The 21,653-nt window shown below is 44.3% G+C and overlaps 2 protein-coding genes across 3 annotated transcripts in view; both read right to left on the bottom strand.

The window, feature by feature from the left end:
• Tg (transglutaminase) overlaps nt 1-21,653 on the bottom strand; it is a 519,386-nt gene that overhangs the window by 449,728 nt on the left and 48,005 nt on the right. The gene's annotated exons all lie outside the window — the stretch shown is intronic.
• Nucleotides 13,277-19,234, bottom strand: LOC138190674 (dual specificity protein kinase shkD-like). The gene is made up of 2 exons (XM_069134536.1): nt 18,944-19,234; nt 13,277-15,268 (listed from the first exon to the last, which is right to left on the bottom strand). Exons 1-2 carry the CDS (start codon nt 18,957-18,959, stop codon nt 14,235-14,237), a joined length of 1,050 nt encoding a protein of 349 aa, XP_068990637.1. The 5' UTR covers nt 18,960-19,234; the 3' UTR covers nt 13,277-14,234.

Raw genomic sequence — 21,653 nt, forward strand, 5'->3', positions numbered from 1 at the left:
CGTGCTCGGTATGGTGTAGACTTTGCAGCCGGGGCCGCATCGTTGCTGGGCAATGACCATCTCACCGTGAGGCGGGGAGCGGGCAGTAGAGAGGTCCGAGCGGGCTGCGAGGTGTCGGGTTCGCGCTCGAGTCCCGCGGCCATACTTGTCTCGGGTCTCTCTCTCGCGTTCTCTCGCGGCGTGCTCTCTCTCTCAGCTGGTTGCTCGTCGTTTTCGTCGTCCGCCTCCGTCCCTTCTTCTTCCGTGCGTGATGATATCTTCTCCCTCGCACTCAGCCGCCGTACTAATTCCTGGTCAGATGGTGACTTGAACCTGTCTTCTAATGCTTTCAAGCGGCTGGCAAGCTCAGCATCTCCGACGATGTCATCGAAAGGGTCTTGTTCTTGGAGAATCATCTGGGCCTCCTCTTCTACCTCATCCCCCTCCGACAGATGATCAGGCCAGTCAAAATCTGCTTTGTCGGGCCCTTTCTTGGGGTCACGGGAGGAATTGGCTTGGTGCCTCTCTTCCAAACGCCTTAATGATTCGTTGAATTTGTTAATTGAATCTTCGAGAGTTGCTGTTACCGTCTTTGTATTATCTGCTTCCGATTCCTCCGTGCTTCCATCTGAATCGTTGCTGGGGGCGGTGAGCGGGACCGTGATAGTGGCAGGCCTCTGATCAGCCGTCGCGCTTGCGGATTCCGATGAAAACACCGTCTCTTGGGGACCTCCGAGGGGCTTGACCTCTAGGGGGGGTGGAGACTTCGGTCTTTTCGGAGGAAGTAACTGTGAGGGCAGCATACTGCGGTGTAAGCGCTGTATGGGTGGCCCTGAGCTCTCGGGTTCAGATCCGGCGGGTTTCGCGTCGGCGAGAGGTGGGCGCCTGGCGGGTCTTGTAACGACCTTCCCGCGCGTTCGTGTCGCCACCGGGCCTGAGCTCTCCGAGCTTCCCTCTCTTATTTCGGGTACTGTGGGGACCGTGGGCACGCTGCGTAGGCGCGAACGCGTGCGCGCCGCTATGACTGATGCGTCGGCCTTGGACGGGCCAGCTGATGTCTCAGGTGTCTTGCCTTTTCTGTTACCGGGAGGTTTCGAAGATAAGGGCAAGATCTGAGCCTTCTGAGGGACATTCGTTTCTACTTCCGAATCACTTGTAGACGAGAATTTCTCTAGATCTACGGGATTACGGGAGAGTGCATCGGCATTTAGATTTTCACGCCCTGGCTTATGTTGAAATTCGTAATCGTATTTACACAACCTAATTTTCCATCTGTTGAGCCTCTTGCCTGGATCGAGCGTAGAACGCATCCATTTGAGAGGCTCGTGGTCGCTTACGAGCTTAAATTTCCTTCCATAGAGATACGTGGAAAAGTGTTCAATTGAATCGATTATGGCCAGACACTCTTGTTCCGTAGTTCCGTAGTTCTTTTCAGCGTTAGTGAAGATTCTAGAGTGGTACGCGACCGGTAGATCGTGGCCATCGTGAATTTGCGACAATACTGCACCGAGTGCAAATTCCGAGGCGTCGGTCGTCAAAATAAATTGTTTAGATAGATCGGGGTATTGTAAGATCGGTTCTTGACAGAGGGCCTTGCGAAGCCTGCGAAAGCTGTGTTTCTGCTCTCGCTCCCATGCGAACGATTTTCCCTTTTTGAGTAGGTCTGATAAGGGCTTGGATATGGCAGCGAAATCCGGAATAAACCGACGGTAATAACCGGCAAGTCCCAGAAATTGCCGCACATTTTTCTGCGTCCTTGGGTGCGGGAATTTACGCACTGCCTCTAACTTCTTTGGGTCCATTCGCAACCCGTCGCGGCTAACGATATGCCCGAGATACGCGACTTCGCTACGCAAGAACTCACATTTATCCGGTTCGAGGACGAGATTAGCTTCCTCGAGGCGTTGCATGAGACGCCGGATTTTAGTCTTGTGCTCTTCGAGAGTTTCCGCGAATACTACAATATCGTCGAGATACACGAACAGTTCTGTCCCTTGCAACCCAATCAGCACCCGATCCATCAGGCGCTGAAAGGTCGCAGGCGCGTTTTTGAGACCTTCGGGCATGCGAGCGTACTCGTAGTGCCCGTTTATTGTGGAAAACGCCGTCTTTGGACCGTCTCTCCGATCCATCGGGATCTGCTGGAAGCCGCTCGCTAGATCGAATGTCGAAAAGTACGTAGCTTTTCCCAGCTGTTCGAGTATTTCTATCATATTCGGGAGGGGGTACGCGTCGGAAATCGTCTTCTCGTTCAATTTACGGAAATCAATGACCATGCGCATCCGCGGTTTCCCTTGAGAGTCGGGTTTTTTGGGAACTATCCAGACCGGCGAGTTGTACGGGGAGCGTGAATGAACAATTATTCCCTCGCTTAGCTTTTTCTCAACTTGCCGCTCCAGTTCCGACCGATATACTACAGGAAATCTGTATTGTTTTGCGTTTACCGGGAGCTCGTCCACCGTCGGGATCCGATGGCGAACTTGATCCGTGCATCGCAATCTATCGCCTGGTAGCTTATACATGTGAGGGTATTCCTCGATGAGACTTATAACATGTGCGCGCTCTACCTCGTTGAGCCTATCTAATCGCAATGATTTAACTATGGCTTCTACTCGATCCGTCGGCGGAGTAGTTTCTACACCGCTACCGTCGGAACTTTCGTCGCTCCAATAGCCGTTCTCCCGATAGTGCTCAAAGTCTTCGAGTTCCTGAGGCTCGATTTCTAATTCGACATCGTCGAATAGCGTGTTTATTGCTAAGACATAGCACGATCCTCCCGTAGGAGCAACGATACCTTCTCCGATAAACACACCCGGTTGAGTTTCGATTCGCGGTAAGTATCCCTCCTTTAGATTTTCGTTCTTTAAAGGGATGCTTATTTGCTCACTCGTACGCGCGCGCAGTTTATAACTTCGTTTCTCCGAAGCGATTTTCGCCGCTAATACGCGCTTTGTGGGTTCTGCGTCGGAAGGAGGTAGACCTATGAAACGCTTAGGTCGGATGGGATCGCTTGAGGTAACTAAAGTATTATGGTGAAACGAAATTTCGGCTTTTTCCGCGAAAAAATAAGGTTTACCGATTAGCGCATCGCTTCTCAGCGGCAGGTCTCGTAACACATAAAACTTAGCTGGTTTTTCAGAGATATGGAGGACAACTGAGCCGAGTGTCGGAATATCCGATTCCTCTAATCCTGTTACCCATATTTTATCGTCAGTGTTTACAATTAAGTCTGGATCGAGGGCATTTAGTTTAATTAAGCTGGCTGATGAACCCGTGTCAAGAAAGAATTTTCCCTTCTTGTTACGAAGTTCGGGAGCACTTAGTTCGACTACTGGGCTCTCCTGGTCGGTGGGGGTCCAGAGAACGAGACATCGTTCTCCAGGAACCTCACTGACTGTTGGTGTTCTCGGGGTCGACTCGGTTCGCTCACTCCGCTCGGGCCCGCAGGGGAATTTGCCCGGCGAGCCCCAGGGCAGTTTAAAGGCTCTCTTTGCGGGGAACGTCCCCGAGATGACTGTTGCATTAACGGGCAGCACGGGCAACACCTGGTTTGTTTGCAGCAATGTGTATATCCGCAAGGTGTTAACGGACTAGTATATGACCTTCCCGTAGCAGTCTCGCGGTTATCAGACGTTTGCACGGGTTTAGAAAAGAATCCTGTAGCCGGTTGTGGTGACTGGCTTCGATAAGTAGACATCGGTCTACCTTCCCGAGCCGTCGGCGACGGAGTTCGGGAGTTATAGCGAGCGTAAAGAACACGCGCCATTTCCTCCTGGTTCGACTCAATTCCTTTCCATTGATTGCTTCGAAGCGCTAGCCTTTCGGCGATTTGGAAGGCTACTTCGAGACTTTCCGGCTCTCGCAAATCTACCGCGGCTCCGATATGGGTAGGCAACCCTTTTATGAATGAACCTAGCGCGATTCGATGAAGCGGGTCCCGGTTCAATTCTGGCGGATCGACGCCAAAGTATGACTTGTACGCGCTTCTTCCGCCGCTTAGCAAAATTCGGACTTTGTCGTAAAATTGCCCGATGGTTTGATCGCGTTTCATCCGGACCGTCATCAGCGCCTCTGTATAGTAATCGTAGGTGTGTCCGCGGGCGAGTCGATTCTTTAACAGTTTCACTAACCCGGCCATGCTCTCGATCTTCTCGCCGTAGATACAGTTTCGCGCGTCCCCGCGTAATCGCGATATTACTGCGCCGAGGTACTGCGGTTCTGCCGCGGCTGGCACGAACATGGACGCGTTTTGGATGTCTTGCAAAAAATCTCGTAACGGCATATTCGTCCCGTCAAATTCGGGAATGTTCGCGAAATTATTTTGAATAGTCAAATTTTCCACCATAGTGGAGACACTGGCGACCAGGTCGGCCGTCACATCGGCGGCGTCTCTGGCCTGAGCGTGATTTGGCATGTTGATAAGTAAGGGGGTAGGGAAGGATATCGAAAGGATAAGCGATTCTATTACGTATAGTTCGACTCCCTCTTTTGTTAAAGATAAGAAAAAATTCGAAAAAATTTTTGATTTTAAATTTCACAAAATCGAATCCTCGATTCCAATTCCCAAGGAAAGTCACCTCCTTAAATCCCACTTCTGACACCAGTTTAGTCTGTCACGTGCGGAGCGGTCTCGCACGCGACGACTTACCCTCTTGGTTATTAACGAGGTTTGTTATTTATTTTTTTGTTGGATTCGGGGGTGAACGTCCTCTACAGGGCGTTCCGTGGGAAATGGTTTGGAGGATTTCAATTATTATGTATCAATTTTGAATGGAAGCAAGTGGAAATATTTAATGGAATAACTAGAAGCAGCGATATTTAGACAAGGAAGCTTACAGTATAGTCTTACGCTACTCACGTTCTCGCTCTTTCTCGATCTCGCTTGTGGATTCGGCTTCGGCCTCGAAGGTGCCGAAGCTTACACCTTCACTCACTCACTTACGTACTACACGGCTTGATTAAGTTCGTGGCTTTGCTTGTTGCGCTTAATTCTAACTTCACAGACTGATGTCGCGACGCGAGATGCTTGAATGACCGCGGATAGATTTACAGGGAATTCCCTCTGTGATCGTCGGAGACCCAAGACTGATAACTCTTTACTCGACAGCTCTGAAGGAGCCTGATTCCGTAGATGTTGGTTTGATGCTGTCTCTAACGGGACTGTCTTCGCTCGCTCGTCCGACACCCCTTGGAACGTCGGGCGGCGAGCGAATTTATGCTGACTTTGCAATTTAAAACAAAGGCTCGCCTCGCAACGGTCATCCTCGAAGCGCGTGATTTCGCGCTCGCCTCATCCTGGTGTTGATTACACCCGGGATCCGGCGGGCGCGAAGACGCTGACGTTGCTGGCTGTCCAACTACGCCGTTGCGCTTGGCTATACCACGAACTGGTTATGATAAAATATTTTATGTGTACTAACTAAACCTATGCTTCCTTGTCTCTAAAAAAATAATAATAATGATGAATTGTTATGATCGGTAATGTTACATTTTGGGTAAATGTGCGGCGCTCGTGACACTAGTTCGGAATTGGAAATCCACAGGAGTCAGGCCTCAGTGGGAAGAAATATCTTCTATGAGTCAGTCTTTGAAAATTTACTGGGCGCAGTGGGACTCCTTGTTTCTCCTCGATCAGTTGCTTTATAGGAAATGGGAATCACCTGACTCCAGGTCGGTACGTTGGCAGCTTCTGGTTCCTAGAGAAAAGATAACCGAGATTTTGTCAAGCTTTCATGATTCTCCTGTCGGTGGCCATTTCGCTTCTAATAAGACTTTAGGTAGGATCAGAGAAAGGTATTTTTGGGCTCACTGCCGAGCTGACGTTGAAAATTGGTGTAGAACTTGCACGGTTTGTTAAGCCAAGAAGGGACCTCGTGAAAAAGGGAAGAGCTCTCCTCAAATATATAACGTAGGAGCTCCATTTGAAAGAGTCGCAATGGATATCCTAGGCCCTCTTCCTCTTTCTAGGTCAGGAAATCGGTATGCCCTGGTGATAGCAGATTATTTTACAAAGTGGTTAGAAGTAGTCCCAATTCCGAATCAAGAAGCTAGCACCGTTGCTCGAGCTTTCGTTCGAGAATTCGTCTGTCGTTACGGAGCTCCTCTTGAATTACACACAGATCAGGGTCGAAATTTTGAGTCAAATTTGATGAAGGAGTTCCTTCAAATTTTAGGGATTAGAAAAACTCGTACCACCGCTTTGCATCCGCAGTCTAATGGAATGGTAGAAAGATTGAATAGGACGCTTCTTCGTTATCTTTCTTCTTTCGTTGATCAGGATCAGAAAGATTGGGATGAGTGGATTCCCTTATTTCTTTTATCGTATCGCTCTGCAATTCACGACACTACCGGTTTTTCTCCAGCTATGATGTTGACAGGTCGGGATCTTCGACTTCCGTCAGATTTAGAAAAGGGTGTCAATCCTTCCGTGGCTTCGTCCCAGGTGTATTTTAATTCCGTTTTCCGTCAAAAATTGGACGAGGTTCATGAATTCGCCAGGGAAAGAATTCGTATGGTCTCCGATAAGACTAAGGATCGTTATGATATTAGAGCTAGAAATTTAAAATTTGAGAAGGGAGATTCCGTTTGGTTATTTCAACCTCGTCGGCAACAAGGGCGTTGTCCCAAACTCCAAAGTAATTGGGAAGGTCCTTATGTTATTGTTGACCAGATTAACGACGTTGTTTTTAGAATTAGACGTTCCCCTCGTTCGAAATCTAAAGTCGTTCATCTGGATCGCTTAGTTCCTTATCAGTCAAGAGCATCGTTTCAGTAGCTCTCTGAAGGTTAGAAAGTTCGTTGACAGGTTAAGGTTAGTTCGATGTTGTTCGATTCGAGAAATTTTGATACATCGATTTCTTTGGCTTGAAGAGTGTTTCGGTTCTGCGCTTGAATGAAGTAGTGAGCATTTGGTCGATCCTCTCTTATTTTTCTAATCCATATGTCAGTTTTTGTGAGTACTTTTCAGGTTACTTGACAGCGTTTTCCCATCCAATCTTTTCCCGATTCCTGAAGATGATTGGTGGTCTTATTTTGAAGAAGGACACAGAAATGATTCAGATAAGATCGTTTCTTTTCTTTTGAATACATATTTAATTTATTTTATTCAAGTATTCTCCCAAATTCACTTAGTGAATTTGAATTGTTATACCACCTCTCATATTTGTCCTCCAAACTCTAGGGTGTGCTGTCACTGAAGAAGCCTTGGATTCAGTCACCCATTCCTTTTCCCTGTTTCCTGTGCCGGTTCTCAGAGGGAATCAGCTTTTATGTAGCCTAGGACCCAGAGTTCTTCCATGTATCGTTTCCCGCCTCGTCGTACATCTGTGTTTGTTTCACCGCACTGTTTTCCCTGAAGAGGAATGGATTTTCTTTTCGACGACGATCCGGATTTTTTGTTTGTCTTCAAATTCATGAAGCCACATGACACTAGATAACACTTCCCTTTGTAAAAACAAGGCACATAAATTTTTGAAATTATTTAACGCTCAACTATCTGCTCAAGGTTTTCTGTGGTTTACCTTGAGACTGTGGGCAAATGCCAGATAGTAAAAAAGGGAGTTCTTAAATTTTCAGAGCCACAGCTCCAACTCACCTTCGAGCACTGACTGTTAGATCACATTTTTTGTAATTGTTTATCTTTTCCGAGTCGGGTCGACTCTTTTCCTCAAGGGGGAGTAATGTTACAAAGGGTGAAATCACCCGTTTTGTCCCCTTTTTTAAATGATCTAGTAGTCATCATAGATAAAAGACGTTTATAAACCTCTCATGTCTTTAAAAAGAATAAGGTTGCTGCGTCAACCGATATTATTGTAAAAACAGTCAGTCTCTAGACTTTAAAAAGAGAGCTTGTGTCCAAATACATCTATTTTCTTTCTAAATATTTCTTGTTCGTGAGACTTCTTTGGCTCGGCGTTCGCTTAAATCGCACAGAGAACTCTTTGATTCTCTTAGATCTTTCGTAATTTCCCCCCGTTGTAACAATACAATAAGAAAAAAGACATTCTTGTCAATGAACTTATTTGCTCTGTTGAAACGGCTCTAGCAGGAAAAGACGTCATAACGAAGGATAGAGTTAGAGCGAATGTAGCTAGGCAAATCTCTAATCGCAGTCTATTTACACATGAACTAAACGGTAACTCTAGAGATTGTAATGCAGAATATAAAAAAGCACAAGTATTCCTAGAGACACACCAAGACATTATTATCACAAAAGCAAACAAAGGTAACTTCACTGTGATTATGGACAGAGAAAAGAATAACAGAAAAACGGATGAAATACTCAATGATACCAATACGTATAAAATATATATGGACATGACCAATATAATAGAGAAACAAACTAACGATATAATTAATAACATAGCAAAAAAAGAGTGGGGGGGGGGGGGGGGGGGTATGTGACCAGAAATGTAAAATGCTTAAAACACATAACGCATTACCACCAAAAATATATTTTCAACCAAAGGTGCACAAAAAAGATCATCCACTTAGACCGATTGTCTCGAACATAAACTCATCCACATACAAGATATTTGAAGTATGTGCAGGAATCTTACCCAATATTATAGGTAAAACTGAATATCATGTTAAAGATTCTTAGTCCTTCGCTAAAGAGATAAGAGCAATTAACGTTTCTAAATATCACTCGCTTTTATCGTTAGATGTCTCATCTCTATATACTAACATTCCGACCAATTTAGTTATACCCACTATTGAGAAAAACTGGGCACATATATCAGAACACACAGCCATTCCAAAAATAGAGTTCATAAAGGCCATGGATATATGCTTAAATTCTACGCATTTTGCACATGGGAACAATTTTTATAGGTAAATTTATGATGTAGCCATGGGGTCGCCTATCAGCCCGGTTGCAGCTAATCTGGTCATGGAAACCTTATAACCGTCTGTCATAAACTCCTTACCCTTTGAATTAATGTTTTACAAGAGATGTGTGGATGATATAATTACATGCGTACACAATGATAATATTCAGCAATTAGTGGATGTATTTAATTTATATCATCCACGTATCAAATTCACGCATGAATTAAAAGAAAATAAGAGAATTAGCTTTCTTGATATGTGGGTAATTGATCATCAGCGAATATTACAAACGGATTGGTATCATAAACAAACATGGTCTGCTACATATATAAATTTTTACTCACACCATCCGCTATAATATAAAAAAAGTGTTGCGACCGGTTTACTTGATAGAAGCATTACACTTTTGAATGGGCAGTTTAGAAAAAGAAATCTAAAACTAGTACGGAAAACATTAAAGAAAAACGGCTATCCTAACAAATTGATTAGACATTTACAGGAACAAAGAATATATAAATATTAAAATAGTTGTGATGATGGTAATTGTGATAACAGCGATAATAAATGTCTAGGATCAATTCCTTTTATTGAAGGCTTGTCGCAGAACATGAAAAACACACTGCGCAAAGAAAACATCAATGTGTCATATAAAGTCACCAACACTCTAAATAATTTTTTTACATGTTTGGAATCAAAAACACCCACGCTTGAACAAACCAATATTATCTATAAGATTAACTGCATAGATTGCGAAAAATGCTACATAAGCCAATCTTCGCAACATTTAAAAAAAAGGATCGCTAATTATAAATATGATATCAAAACACATGATCTAGACAGATCGGCATTAGCGTATCACACATTGGTTGAAGGATATAAGTTCAATTTTGAAAATGTTATTAGACAAAGAGACAAACTGGCACAAAAGAATTGTAAAAGAAATGATACACATACCGAGAAATAATACTGTACACCAAAGAACTGATATTGATAATCTAAGTCACCTCTACGCAGACATTTTATAAATTGCAAAAAACATATGTGTTAAAGGTCATATAAACAGAGTGCCAGTACAACAACAATCACATAGACAAATGTATGACTTTAGAATATTGTTGTTATGATTAACATGAAGGGGGTCGAAATGACAGACGGATAGTCACTTCCTTCTGAAAGACCATGTAAGCAACAACGGCTAAGCTAAGGAATGTCTAAAAATGTGAGTTTGTAATATTTTGTTGTCATATGACAACCTAATAATGATATTCAATAGTGGTATTTATGTATAATAATTTTAATTGAAAGTTCTATATGTAAAATTTTTCAATTTTAAAAAAATTTTATAAAAACTTGATCATGGCAGGTGGGGTCCTGCCGAAACGTCGAAATAAAAGCATCACTGTCTGTGAATTGCATCTTGTCATCATTGATTGTTTCAATCAACGAAAATTTAGTCATGAATAGAGTTACTGTGAGTGCGAACATAGCTAGGTAAATCTGCCAAAGATATGTATACAGTTAAGATTTTATACTTCTTTTTTGCTTATCCTAATAGATTTACAATTTCAAAACTATCTTGACATAAGATCAATCTGAGAGCATTGGGATTATTTATGAAAAACTGATTTTCAGAAGAAACAGAACCATCTGTGAAATCTTGCAATACATTTGGCTAAGGTAAAATTTTTTCATCAAAATAGTTTTGCACAGATTTATCTGTCAACATAGCCTTTAATGTTTCCAGAATAGGTATATAATGAAAAAGGTATATTTTGCCATGGACAGTTTTAATGAATACACGTTCAGATGGAACGTAAGAATTATTTTTCTTGTAAAACTCTTTCCTTTTATATTGGATATTCAGTAATTTATTGCTCTTATGAAAAGGACCTACCTCTAAAACTTGAACTAATATTTAATTTATCGTATCCGGTGTAATGTTTTGCTCTGACAAACATGACTGACAAGGGGACCTTACAGGTTGTCACTCACGGAATTTGATGGGTCTCAGATATGTTGTAGAGGGACCTACCCTGAGTACCTGAGTACAGGGATTTTTTTCAACGGCTCATAGTTTTCGAGAAGAATCGTTCGGACTTTGACTCGTACTTATTATATGGGTGTAGTGATATGACTTTCATGCAAGCCAGCGCAGCCCAGTGAATAAGGTTCACGGCTCCGATTGTGGCGGTCCCGTGTTCCAGTCCCGCGCGGTACTTTTTTTTTTCTCACGAAATGCAAATAGATTTAATAGACTGTGCAAAATCGTCTAATTATTTATTATCATTTTATTTATTATTATTTTAAACTTTTTTTTATTTTTTTTCATTAAAAATTTTTTTTTTCATTTTTCTCATTTGTTACGAGGTAGATTGCGTAGGCTTCGATGAGCGGTGATCGGAGCTTACTCCACGCCCAGCCAAGGTCTTATTTGGCTATTATAGGGTCCGTTCACGTCGACTATGCACTCGCGTGCTACTACTCCCAGTGCTGGAAGTGAATGGAATAGAAAGGGATCGGTATTAAGGGATGGTAAACGATTTAAAGTATATGATTGTTTATTAGTAGTCAATGCAACAGAGTCGGTCGGAAGAAAAAGGTATGGTCTTGGTTTAGAGGGATAGGTGTCTTGCTTAAGCGCTAGGATGGATCTGCCTAGTTTAGCGGGATGTAGAAGGCAAGCTAGCCGCGAGTTACAGAAGAAACTGCTGATTTGAACTGTTTATTCTTGTGTTTTGTCTCTTAATTGTTCGGATTTGGGGTAAAAATGTGGGTAATTTACGTAGGCGCCAATTTGTGACGGGTTTTGAGTCCGCACTAATTAGGTGGAAGGGAGGAACAATTAGAGACGGGGCGAGAAAGTCGAGACTGATCGAGTAGGTAAAACTTTGTGTCTGTATTTGTGGGGGGAGCGTACATGACTTGCGATCGGGGGGGAGGGGAGTCGACTTAAAACTACAAAAGATTATTACAATGGGGTTGTAGACAATAACGGTGGCTGATCACGCCTCAGCCCTTAGCGTCACTTAATTCTAACTTACAGGTACGCGCGGGGGGGGGGGGGGGCTGTGTAGGGTGACGGGGAGTGGGAGGTAGGAAGGGTCGGTATTGCGGGGGGGGGGGGGGGGTGTAGGGTGACGGGGAGTGTGAGGTAGAAAGGGTTGGTATTGCGGCGGGGAAGATGCAGATCGGCGGTAGATTGCAGGCTAACCTGATGTCGTCGGCGTGTCGGTGTAGCGGTGTTGAGGGGGAAGCGTCTGGGGTCTCGGGTCTCCTACTAGATTCGTCGTTCTCTCTTTCTCTCTCTCTCTCTCTCTCTCTTCCTCTTTACTTCTCGCGTGTTACTACTTCGTTGGTCGCTGTCGTACTGCTGGTTGACGCTCGGCTCAGCTGAGCGTCGGTGGGCTTCGGTTGACTTCGGGTGTTTCCCGACGGGACGGGACTCACCCGTTTGGCTCTTTCCCACGGGTTTGGGGTTTGTTGTGACTTGCACTCTAGGTGCAACGTCACAACTCCCCCCTCCCCACGCGGGGCGAGGCCTATAGGGTGAGCCAGCTTCGGTGACGGGTTTTGTGATCATTTCGTCTGTGCTTCTCCTTTGGGGTTGGTTTTCTCGTTTGGTGTTTTCCGTCGTTTCTGTGCTGTCTGCTCCGATCTGTCGGGGTTAAGGGATTTGAGTCGGGTTGTATTTGCGGGGTGTGCGTTGGGTGTGGGGTTATTGGTTGTCTTATATCTACTTATTCTACGTGGTCTCTTGTGTATTTATCAAAATTATGCTTTTTCTCTTATACTAACCCAGTGAACACATGACCTCCATATGACGTCATAGATAGGTCACATAGAGATCATCGACTTTTTACATAGATATGACATAAAAATGACTTTATTGATGACTCTGATATGATGTCATGTAGTATGACATCATTATGACATAGTGCTGACATAAAATTTGACTTTTATATGACGTCATGATTGTGACTTAAATATTACGTAAATATTATGTCTTATCCCTATCACATGTGTGACGTCGCATCAAAGTCATAAATTTATATATTATTCACGTAAGAAATAAATCATACAATTACATAAATTACAAGTCATATTCTGACGTCAAAAGGATATCATAATACCGTCATATTCTTACGTAAGAAACAACTCATACTTTTACGTAAAATTGATGTACGATGAACGTCATACTTAAGCATCAGCTTCCGGTCATTCTTTTACATACGAGTGACATAATACTAATGTCACGACGGTATAAAAAAAAACGATCAACGATACTTTTCTATTTATGTTCTATGTTGTATCATGTATTGATTTAATAATTCATAAGTGGAATTTCATATGACATTTTTTAATTTTTACTTTTATATTTAGTGTCCAAATTTAACTCACCGCAAATTCTCTTTAAATGCAAACATTAAATATATTTTTAACATTGAAAATATTAGGATATTGTCATAAATAAAATATATAAACTAATTTCAAAATTAATTATTATATTGTAATAGAGGTACAGTAACAAAATAATCACTATTTATAAATGAAAAATATAAACATTTTGACTTTACAAGTTCTGTTGTAACAGTTATATTATTATAAGCATTCTTAAATACTTTTTATCACTATGACATCAGAGTTATGTCATCGAAACGTCAGGTAAGTTATAATCATGTCAGCCAGACGTCACAATTTTGTAAGCAACTTTACATCACTATTTTACCTCAAATTTAAGTCATCTTGACGTCAGCTAAATAACAAGTACGTCAGCTGGACGTCATATTTTTGTAAGCTTCCGGTACCGACTTAACTTCTCTATGACATCAGAGTTATGTCATTTTGACGTCAGTTAAGTCATAATGATGTCAATTGGAGGTCATATTTACGTCATTTATCTTACGTGAGAATCTTACGTCAGGAAGTGGGAAATTATGAGTCATATGTGACTCATATATGACTCACATCTTACGTAAATCATGACGTGACATGACGTCATTCTGACATCAGTTTGACATAATTGTGTTCACTGGGAACTTATCCTATTCTTATATTATTTTGTACGAACTCGGGTGTTTTTCTTAATCTATTTGTACTTAAATTTTTGGTTTTGGTTCGGTGGCTCTCGTTGGTGTGAGTCTTGGTGGGTTTTTGCGTTGTTCCTTGTTCCTTGTGGCTCGTGGTTGCTTCTCCGTGGTTCTGCGTTGGAGTTTTTGGGTTGTGTTCTGTTTCTCTGGCCTCCGTCTGTCGTTGTTCGTCCGTCGGTTTGGTGTTGTCAGTTTATCTAGTGTTTTCTGTTTTGTTCTTTTTTCTGTTTACGTATTGTTTTTCGTTTTTTGTATCGTCTTGAGTCCCGTGTGGTGTGTGTGGTTGGTTGGGGTGTTTGTGTATGTTCGTCTGTGTCGGTGAGTGAGGTGGTGTCGATGTTATTGTCTGTGTCGTCGTCCGTCGTTTGTGTCTGTTGCGTGGTTGTGTGTGTTGCTTCGATATGTATAACTGTCTCTGCGGTGGAGGTGGTGGAGTCTGTGTCGGTGTCGGTGTCTGGTGTGTTTGAGGGGTGTGTTTTGTGTGGTGCTGTCTGGTGTGTGATGTGTGGTTGGTGTGTGGAGGTGCTGGCTTCTGTCTCGTCTGTGTTCGTACGTTGGTGTGCCCGTCTGGTCATGTATCTGTCTCTTTCTGCCCGTAGTTCGTCGTCCAGGGTGTTTGTCGCTTGTAGGTTTGCAATGATTGCTATTATTTCTGGGGGTGGTCCTATGTGTTTTTTGTCTGTCTGTCTTGTCTGCGTTGGTTCTGTGCGTGTGTCCATGTTGGCAAATGTTTGTAGGATTCTGTCTTCTGTTGTCTGTGGTCTCGTGAGTCTGGTGCGTGTCCATAAAGGGGGTGATGCGGGGGGTAGTGTGTGTCGTGGTGTTGGTGTCGATGTGGGGTGTGTGGTTGTGTTGGGTGTTTGTTTGTTGGTGGGTGGGTGTGTCGTCGTGTGCGTGGTTGTGGTTCGTGTGGTTTGGGTGACTGTTGGTGGGTGTGTGATAATTTGTAATGGGTGTTGTGTGTCTGTGTTTGTTTGTGTGCAGGTCTGTATGTGTTGTGGGTATTTTGTGCCCCGGACCAGCCCGTTGCACTTTGGGCATTGCCTTGGTCCGGAGAGTGTAACTGTGTGTGTGGTCATTGGTGTGTGTGTTTGTGAGTGTCTCTGGGTGGTTGTGGGTGCAATGGTTGTTGTGTGTGTTGCTGTCGTGGCGTTCTTGGTTACCTGTGTGTGTGTAGTGGGTGTCGGTAGTAGAGTTCGTCGGGTCTCTGTCTGGTGTGTGCCGTGGCGTCCGTATCTGTGTGGGTGTAGGGCCTGTCCTGGTGTTTGTAGTAGTGGTGTTCTCTCTGTGTTTGTTGTTGTTGTCGTCTGTCTCGTCAGTCGTAGTGTCATCAGGGCCGGTATTCTTGGTTGTTTGTTTTCCATGTTGTCTTTCTGTGGGGTGAATACACATGTTAGTTTATTTTCGAGATGTGTTATCGGGCGTGGTTCTTTTATTGCTTATTTGAACATGTATATAATTTTAGATCTTCTATGTGACATTTTCCTATATTTTTACCGCTTTCTGTTGTCAATTCGTATATTGTGGGTGAGATTTTCTTTGTTATTATGTATGGGCCTATGAATTTTTTACTTAGCTTTGCTGCCGTTCTTTCTGGTCCGGATGAGAGTGTATGGTTCTTTTTCAGTACTCTGTCTCCTTCCTTGAATTGTATGTCTCGTCTTCGTAGGTTGTAGTAGTGTGCTTGTTTTTCGTTTGCTTCTATTGAGTGCCTCTGTACTTCGTCTCTAAGTGTTTGTAGTCGTCTCAGGTGATCTGTCCATCTGTCTGTGTCTTGTAATTCTATTTCGTCGTCGTTCTCTAATTGATTTCTTAGGCATTGTGTAGGATTTAATTCCCTTCCTAGGTTCAAAAAGGCTGGTGTGTGTTTAGTTGATGTGTGTGTACATGTATTGATTGTGAATTGTAAGTCTTGTAACCATTCTTTGTGGTCGTTGTTTACGTAGGCTTGGATCATTGTTTTAGCGGTTCTGTTGACTCGTTCTACAGGGTTGGCTTGTGCGTGGTATGGGGGGATTGTTGCGTGTCTTATATTGAATTTTTGTGTCAGTTCGCGTATGAGTTTGTTTATGTATAGTGTGCCGTTATCTGTTAGTAGTATGCGCGGTGTACCCCATCGTGATATTACGTGTGGGTGGAATGTCTGTTCTACTGTTTTTGCGTTTGCTTTGCATATCGGTATAATTTCCACCCATTTGGTGTATAGGTCTTCGAAAACTATGATGTATTGGTTTTTTTGTTTTGATAGTGGGAGTGGGCCCATGATGTCTGAGGCTACTACTGTCCACGGTTCTTCTATTATTCTTGTACCCATTAGCCCTGCCGGTCGCGTTTGCATTGTTTTTATTCTTTGGCATGTGCCACATTTTTTTATGTAATTTACTGTGTCTCTGTACATACCTGGTCAATAATATTCTTTGGCTACTCTTTGATATGTGTTTTCGATCCCTAAGTGGCCTGCTTGCGTTACGTCGTGATTTTCGTGTAGTATGTGTGTTATTTTGTCTTTGGGTATTACTAGTTTCCATGGGTTTGTGTCTGGTAGAAGGTTTGAGTGTAAGGGGTTGGGGCGGTGGAAGTATAGTTGTTTGTTTCTGATTCGCCATGATTCGTTTTTCTCCGGGCGTGTTTGTACTTGTGTTCTCTTGTATGTGTACCATTTGTCTGTCGTGTCTTCTATTGTTTCTATGTGTTCTTCGTCTTCGTGTCGTCTTGAAAGTGCGTCTGGTACGTCGTGCATTGTACCTTTTCGGTGTGTAATGTCAAAGTCGTATTCTAATAGTTCTAGTGCCCATCGTGCAAGTCGGCCTGTGGGGTTTTTTAATTCTCTTAGCCACTTCAGTGCGTGGTGATCTGTAATTACTTTAAAGTGGTATCCTTCCACGTAGGGTCTGAATTTTTTTATGGACCAGAGTACCGCCAAACATTCTCTCTACGTGGTGGAGTATTTTCGTTCTGCCTCGCTTAGCGCACGGCTAGCGTATGCTACGACATGCTCTTCGTCATCGAGAGATTGTGTTAGTACGGCACCTATCCCTGTTCCGCTAGCGTCTGTTTGTAGTGTGAATGTTTGTGTGTAGTCTGGGCATGCGAGTGTGGGTGGTGATGTGAGTGCGTGTTTGATTGTGTTCATTGCGTTTTCTTGTTCTTCTCCCCAGTGCCATTTCTGGTCTTTTTTCAGTAGTCGTGTTAGTGGTTCTGTAATGTGTGCGAAGTTAGGTATGAAGCGTCTGTACCATGATGCCATGCCAATTAGTCTCCGTAATTGTTTTATTGTTTTTGGGCTTGGGTAGTTTTCTATGGGTTGTGTTTTGTCGGGGTCTACGTGTAGTCCGTGTCTGTCTACTATGTATCCGAGATATTTTACTTGTGCGCATCCGAATTCGCACTTCTCTGGGTTTATTGTTAGTCCCGCGTCTGTAATCCTTTTGAGTATTTGTTCTAGTCTTTGTAAGTGTTCGTCAAATGTTTGTGTTACTATTATTATGTCGTCTAAGTATGCGAATGCATATGGTTCGCATTCTGGGCCTATGAGTCTGTCTAGTAGTCTTTGGAATGTCGCCGGTGCGCCTGTCAGTCCGTATGGCATTCTTTTAAATTGAAATAAGCCCATTCCCGAGACTGTGAAGGCTGTTATGTGTTTACTGTCTTCGTCGAGTGGTATTTGGAAGTACGCTTGGCTTAAGTCGATTTTTGATATGTACTGTGCTGTCCGTAGTTTGTCTAATATTGCTGTCATGTATGGTAGTGGGTTTGCATCTTTTTTTGATACTGAGTTTACTTTTCTGAAGTCTAAACAGAAACGATATGTGTTATTTGGCTTTTTTATCATGACGATTGGGCTCGACCATTCACTTTCTGATGGTTCTATCACGTCTTCTCTTAACATTTTGTCTATTTCTGTGTGGATGGCTTCTCTAATTTTTGGTGATACCATATAATATCTTTGTTTTATGGGTGCGTGTCCTTGTGTGTCCATTTTGTGTTTGATTAGGTGTGTTAGGCCGAGTTGGCCTGGTAGTGTTGAGATTTTCTGCTAAATTGTCGTCTGTAGTTGTGTGTGTTGTGATTGTGTGAGTTCTTGTATTCCTGCGCATATCTGTGGTTCGGTTTCTTCGTCCGATTGTGTGTCGTCTGTTGTGTGTGCGTTTGTGGGTATGATTTTATGATTTGTGATTTGTGTGTTCTGTGGGTTGTCTTTTGGGGGGGTGTTTTCCGGTAGTGTCTTCGTGCTGGGTAGTGTTGGGGTTAGTGGTTTTTCTTTTATAGTTGTTTTTTCTGTGTTTTCGTGTCTTTCTGTTGTTTTCGGGTGCGTTTGTTGTTCTCGTGTCGCGCGCGGCTCGCTTTGTGTCGAGTTGTTTTGGTTGCGTTCGGGTGTGTGTATGTCCATGTGTTCGCGCGCTAGGCCTTGCGGTTCTCTGTGTCCTTGGTCTGCCATTGTGTGTATCGTGTTTGGTCGTGTGTGTGTTCAACTGTCTTTATTCGAATTTTCGTGACCGTGTAGCTTTGTTTCGTGAGTCTATGTGTACTTTATTAGCGTTTATTCTTGTGTTTTGTCTCTTAATTGTTCGGATTCGGGGTAAAAATGTGGGTAATTCACGTTGGGCGCCAATTTGTGACGGGTTTTGAGTCCGCACTAATTAGGTGGAAGGGAGGAACAATTAGAGACGGGGCGAGGAAGTCGAGACTGATCGAGTAGGTAAGACTTTGTGTCTGTATTTGTGGGGGGAGCGTACATGAGTTGCGATCGGGGGAGGGAGTCGACTTGAAACTACAAAAGATTATTACAATGGGGTTGTAGACAATAACGGTGGCTGATCACGCCTCAGCCCTTAGCGTCACTTAATTCTAACTTACTGGTACGCGCGCGGGGGGGGGGGGGGGGGGGGGGGGGGGTGTAGGGTGACGGGGAGTGGGAGGTAGGAAGGGTCGGTATTGCGGGGGGGGGGGGGGGGGGGGGGGGGGTGTAGGGTGACGGGGAGTGTGAGGTACAAAGGGTTGGTATTGCGGGGGGGAAGATGCAGATCGGCGGTAGATTGCAGGCTAACCTGGTGTCGTCGGCATGTATGTGTAACGGTGTTGAGTGGGGCGTCTGTGTTTCTGGTCTCCTCGGTCTCGTCGTTCTCTCTCTCTTTCTCTCTCGTTCTCTCTCTCTCTTCCTCGTTCTTTCTCTTGTCACGTCTATCTCCCAGGTAAGGTGCTGCCGTACTGCCAATTTGCCAATCAGCCAATTTGTGACGGATTTTGAGTCCGCACTAATTAGGTGGAAGGGAGGAACAATGAGAGCCGGGGCGAGGAAGTCGAGACTGATCGAGTAGGTAAAACTTTGTGTCTGTATTTGTGGGGGGAGCGTACATGAGTTGCGATCGGGGGGGGGAGACGACTTAAAACTACAAAAGATTATTACAATGGGGTTGTAGACAATAACGGTGGCTGATCACGCCTCAGCCCTTAGCGTCACTTAATTCTAACTTACAGGTACGCGCGGGGGGGGGGGGGGGGGCTGTGTAGGGTGACGGGGAGTGGGAAGTAGGAAGGGTCGGTATTGCGGGGCGGGGTGGTGTGGGGTGACGGGGAGTGTGAGGTAGAAAGGGTTGGTATTGCGGGGGGGGGGGGGAGATGCAGTTCGGCGGTAGATTGCAGGCTAACCTGGTGGCGTCGGCATGTATGTGTAACGGTGTTGAGTGGGGCGTCTGTGTTCCTGGTCTCCTCGGTCTCGTCGTTCTCTCTCTCTTCCTCGTTCTTTCTCTTGTCACGTCTATCTCCCAGGTAAGGTGCTGTCGTCTATTTATTTCCTGTGGTTGGGTCGGCGTTTGTTGGTCTCGTGTCGCGCGCGGCTCGCTCTGTGTCGAGTTGTTTTGGTTGCGTTCGGGTGTGTGTATGTCCATGTGTTCGCGCGCTAGGCCTTGCGGTTCTCTGTGTCCTTGGTCTGCTATTGTGTGTATCGTGTTTGGTCGTGTGTGTGTTCAACTGTCTTTATTCGAATTTTCGTGACTGTGTAGCTTTGTTTCGTGAGTCTATGTGTACTTTGTTAGCGTTTATTCTTGTGTTTTGTCTCTTAATTGTTCGGATTTGGGGTAAAAATGTGGGTCATATACGTTGGGCGCCAATCTGTGTTTGGGAGTTGTGACGTTGCACCTAGAGTGCAAGACACAACAAACCCCAAACCCGCGGGGAAGAGCCAAACGGGTGAGTCCCGTCCCGTCGGGAAACACCCGAAGTTAACCGAAGCCCACCGACGCTCGGCTGAGCCGAGCGTCAACCAGCAGTACGACAGCGACCTACGAAGTAGTAACACGCGAGAAGTAAAGAGGAAAAGAGAGAGAGAGAGAGAGAAAGCGAGAACGACGAACTCAGGAGACCCGAGACCCCAGACGCTTCCCCCTCAACACCGCTACACCGACACGCCGACGACATCAGGTTAGCCTGCAATCTACCGCCGATCTGCATCTTCTCCCCCGCAATACCGACCCTTCCTACCTCCTACTCCCCGTCACCCCACACACCCCCCCCCCCCCCCGCGCGCGTACCTGTAAGTTCGAATTAAGTGACGCTAAGGGCTGAGGCGTGATCAGCCACCGTTATTGTCTACAACCCCATTGTAATAATCTTTTGTAGTTTTAAGTCGACTCCCCCCCCTCAATCGCAACTCATGTACGCCCCCCCCCCCACAAATACAAACACAAAAATTCACCTACTCGATCAGTCTCGACTTCCTCGCCCCGTCTCCAATTGTTTCTCCCATCCACCTTATTAGTGCGGACTCAAAACCCGTCACAACCTTTTGACCTGCTTCGAAATTTTGGCTGTTGACATCACGGTCGTAATACGTCTTGGAACGATGCTTTGCTTGTTGTCGGTTGGACGCGGCGTGTTTTCGGATGCTGGATAGATTATCGATTAAATCTAGAAGGCAGGAATCGTAGAAACGGGTATACGCGCTGGCAGGGTTCGCGTCTGTTGGGAGTCTGGCTTGAGAGCCAGAAATTAGTTGATGGGGGGTGAAGTTAGTATCTTCGTGCTTTGCGGTGTTATGACAAAAAATTGCAAAGCGGATGTAATCGTCCCAGTCTTTACCAGCATCCCTGTAGTGTTTGATTTGCTCAGTGAGAATAAGCTGACTGCGTTCTAGCGATCCGTTAGACTGTGGGCGGTAAGCTGTGGTTCGTATTTGCTTAATTTTGAAAAGTTTACAAAGTTGTTTGATGACTGTGCTCATAAAATTCTGATCTCGGTCTGTTAGTATTGCTCGAGGAGCACCGTGACGTGTAATGTATTTTTTTGCGAATGCTGCGCCTATAGTTTTGGCGGTGGCATCAGGTGAAGGGATGGCGTCCAGGATTTTTGTCAAATTGCATTGAATCGTCAAGAGATATTTGTTGTTCGATTTAGTAAGGGGTAGAGGTCCAACAATATCTAATGCCACTCTGTCGGATGCATCGGCAGGCGTATCCGTTATCATCATTGGCAATTTGGTTTTTACTCTGACCAATTTTTTTCTTTGGCAACTCTCGCAAGTTCCTATGGAATCTTGGATTTGTTCTTTCATACGAGGCCAAAAATACTTTTGTCTAATTCGGTTATATATGTTAGTGACACCTTGATGACCGCCGACTAACGATTCGTGGCATTCTCTGATTATTTCTTATCGTAAACATTCGTCTGGGATGACGGTCGTGTTTCGACAAAACATGATGTGAATTTCTAAGTCTGCGAAAATATAGGATAGAAGTTTTCGGAAAACGCGACGATCGAGAG

This window comes from Neodiprion pinetum, chromosome 1 (genome assembly GCF_021155775.2).
Source record: "Neodiprion pinetum isolate iyNeoPine1 chromosome 1, iyNeoPine1.2, whole genome shotgun sequence".
NCBI classification, from domain to species: Eukaryota; Metazoa; Arthropoda; class Insecta; order Hymenoptera; family Diprionidae; genus Neodiprion; species Neodiprion pinetum.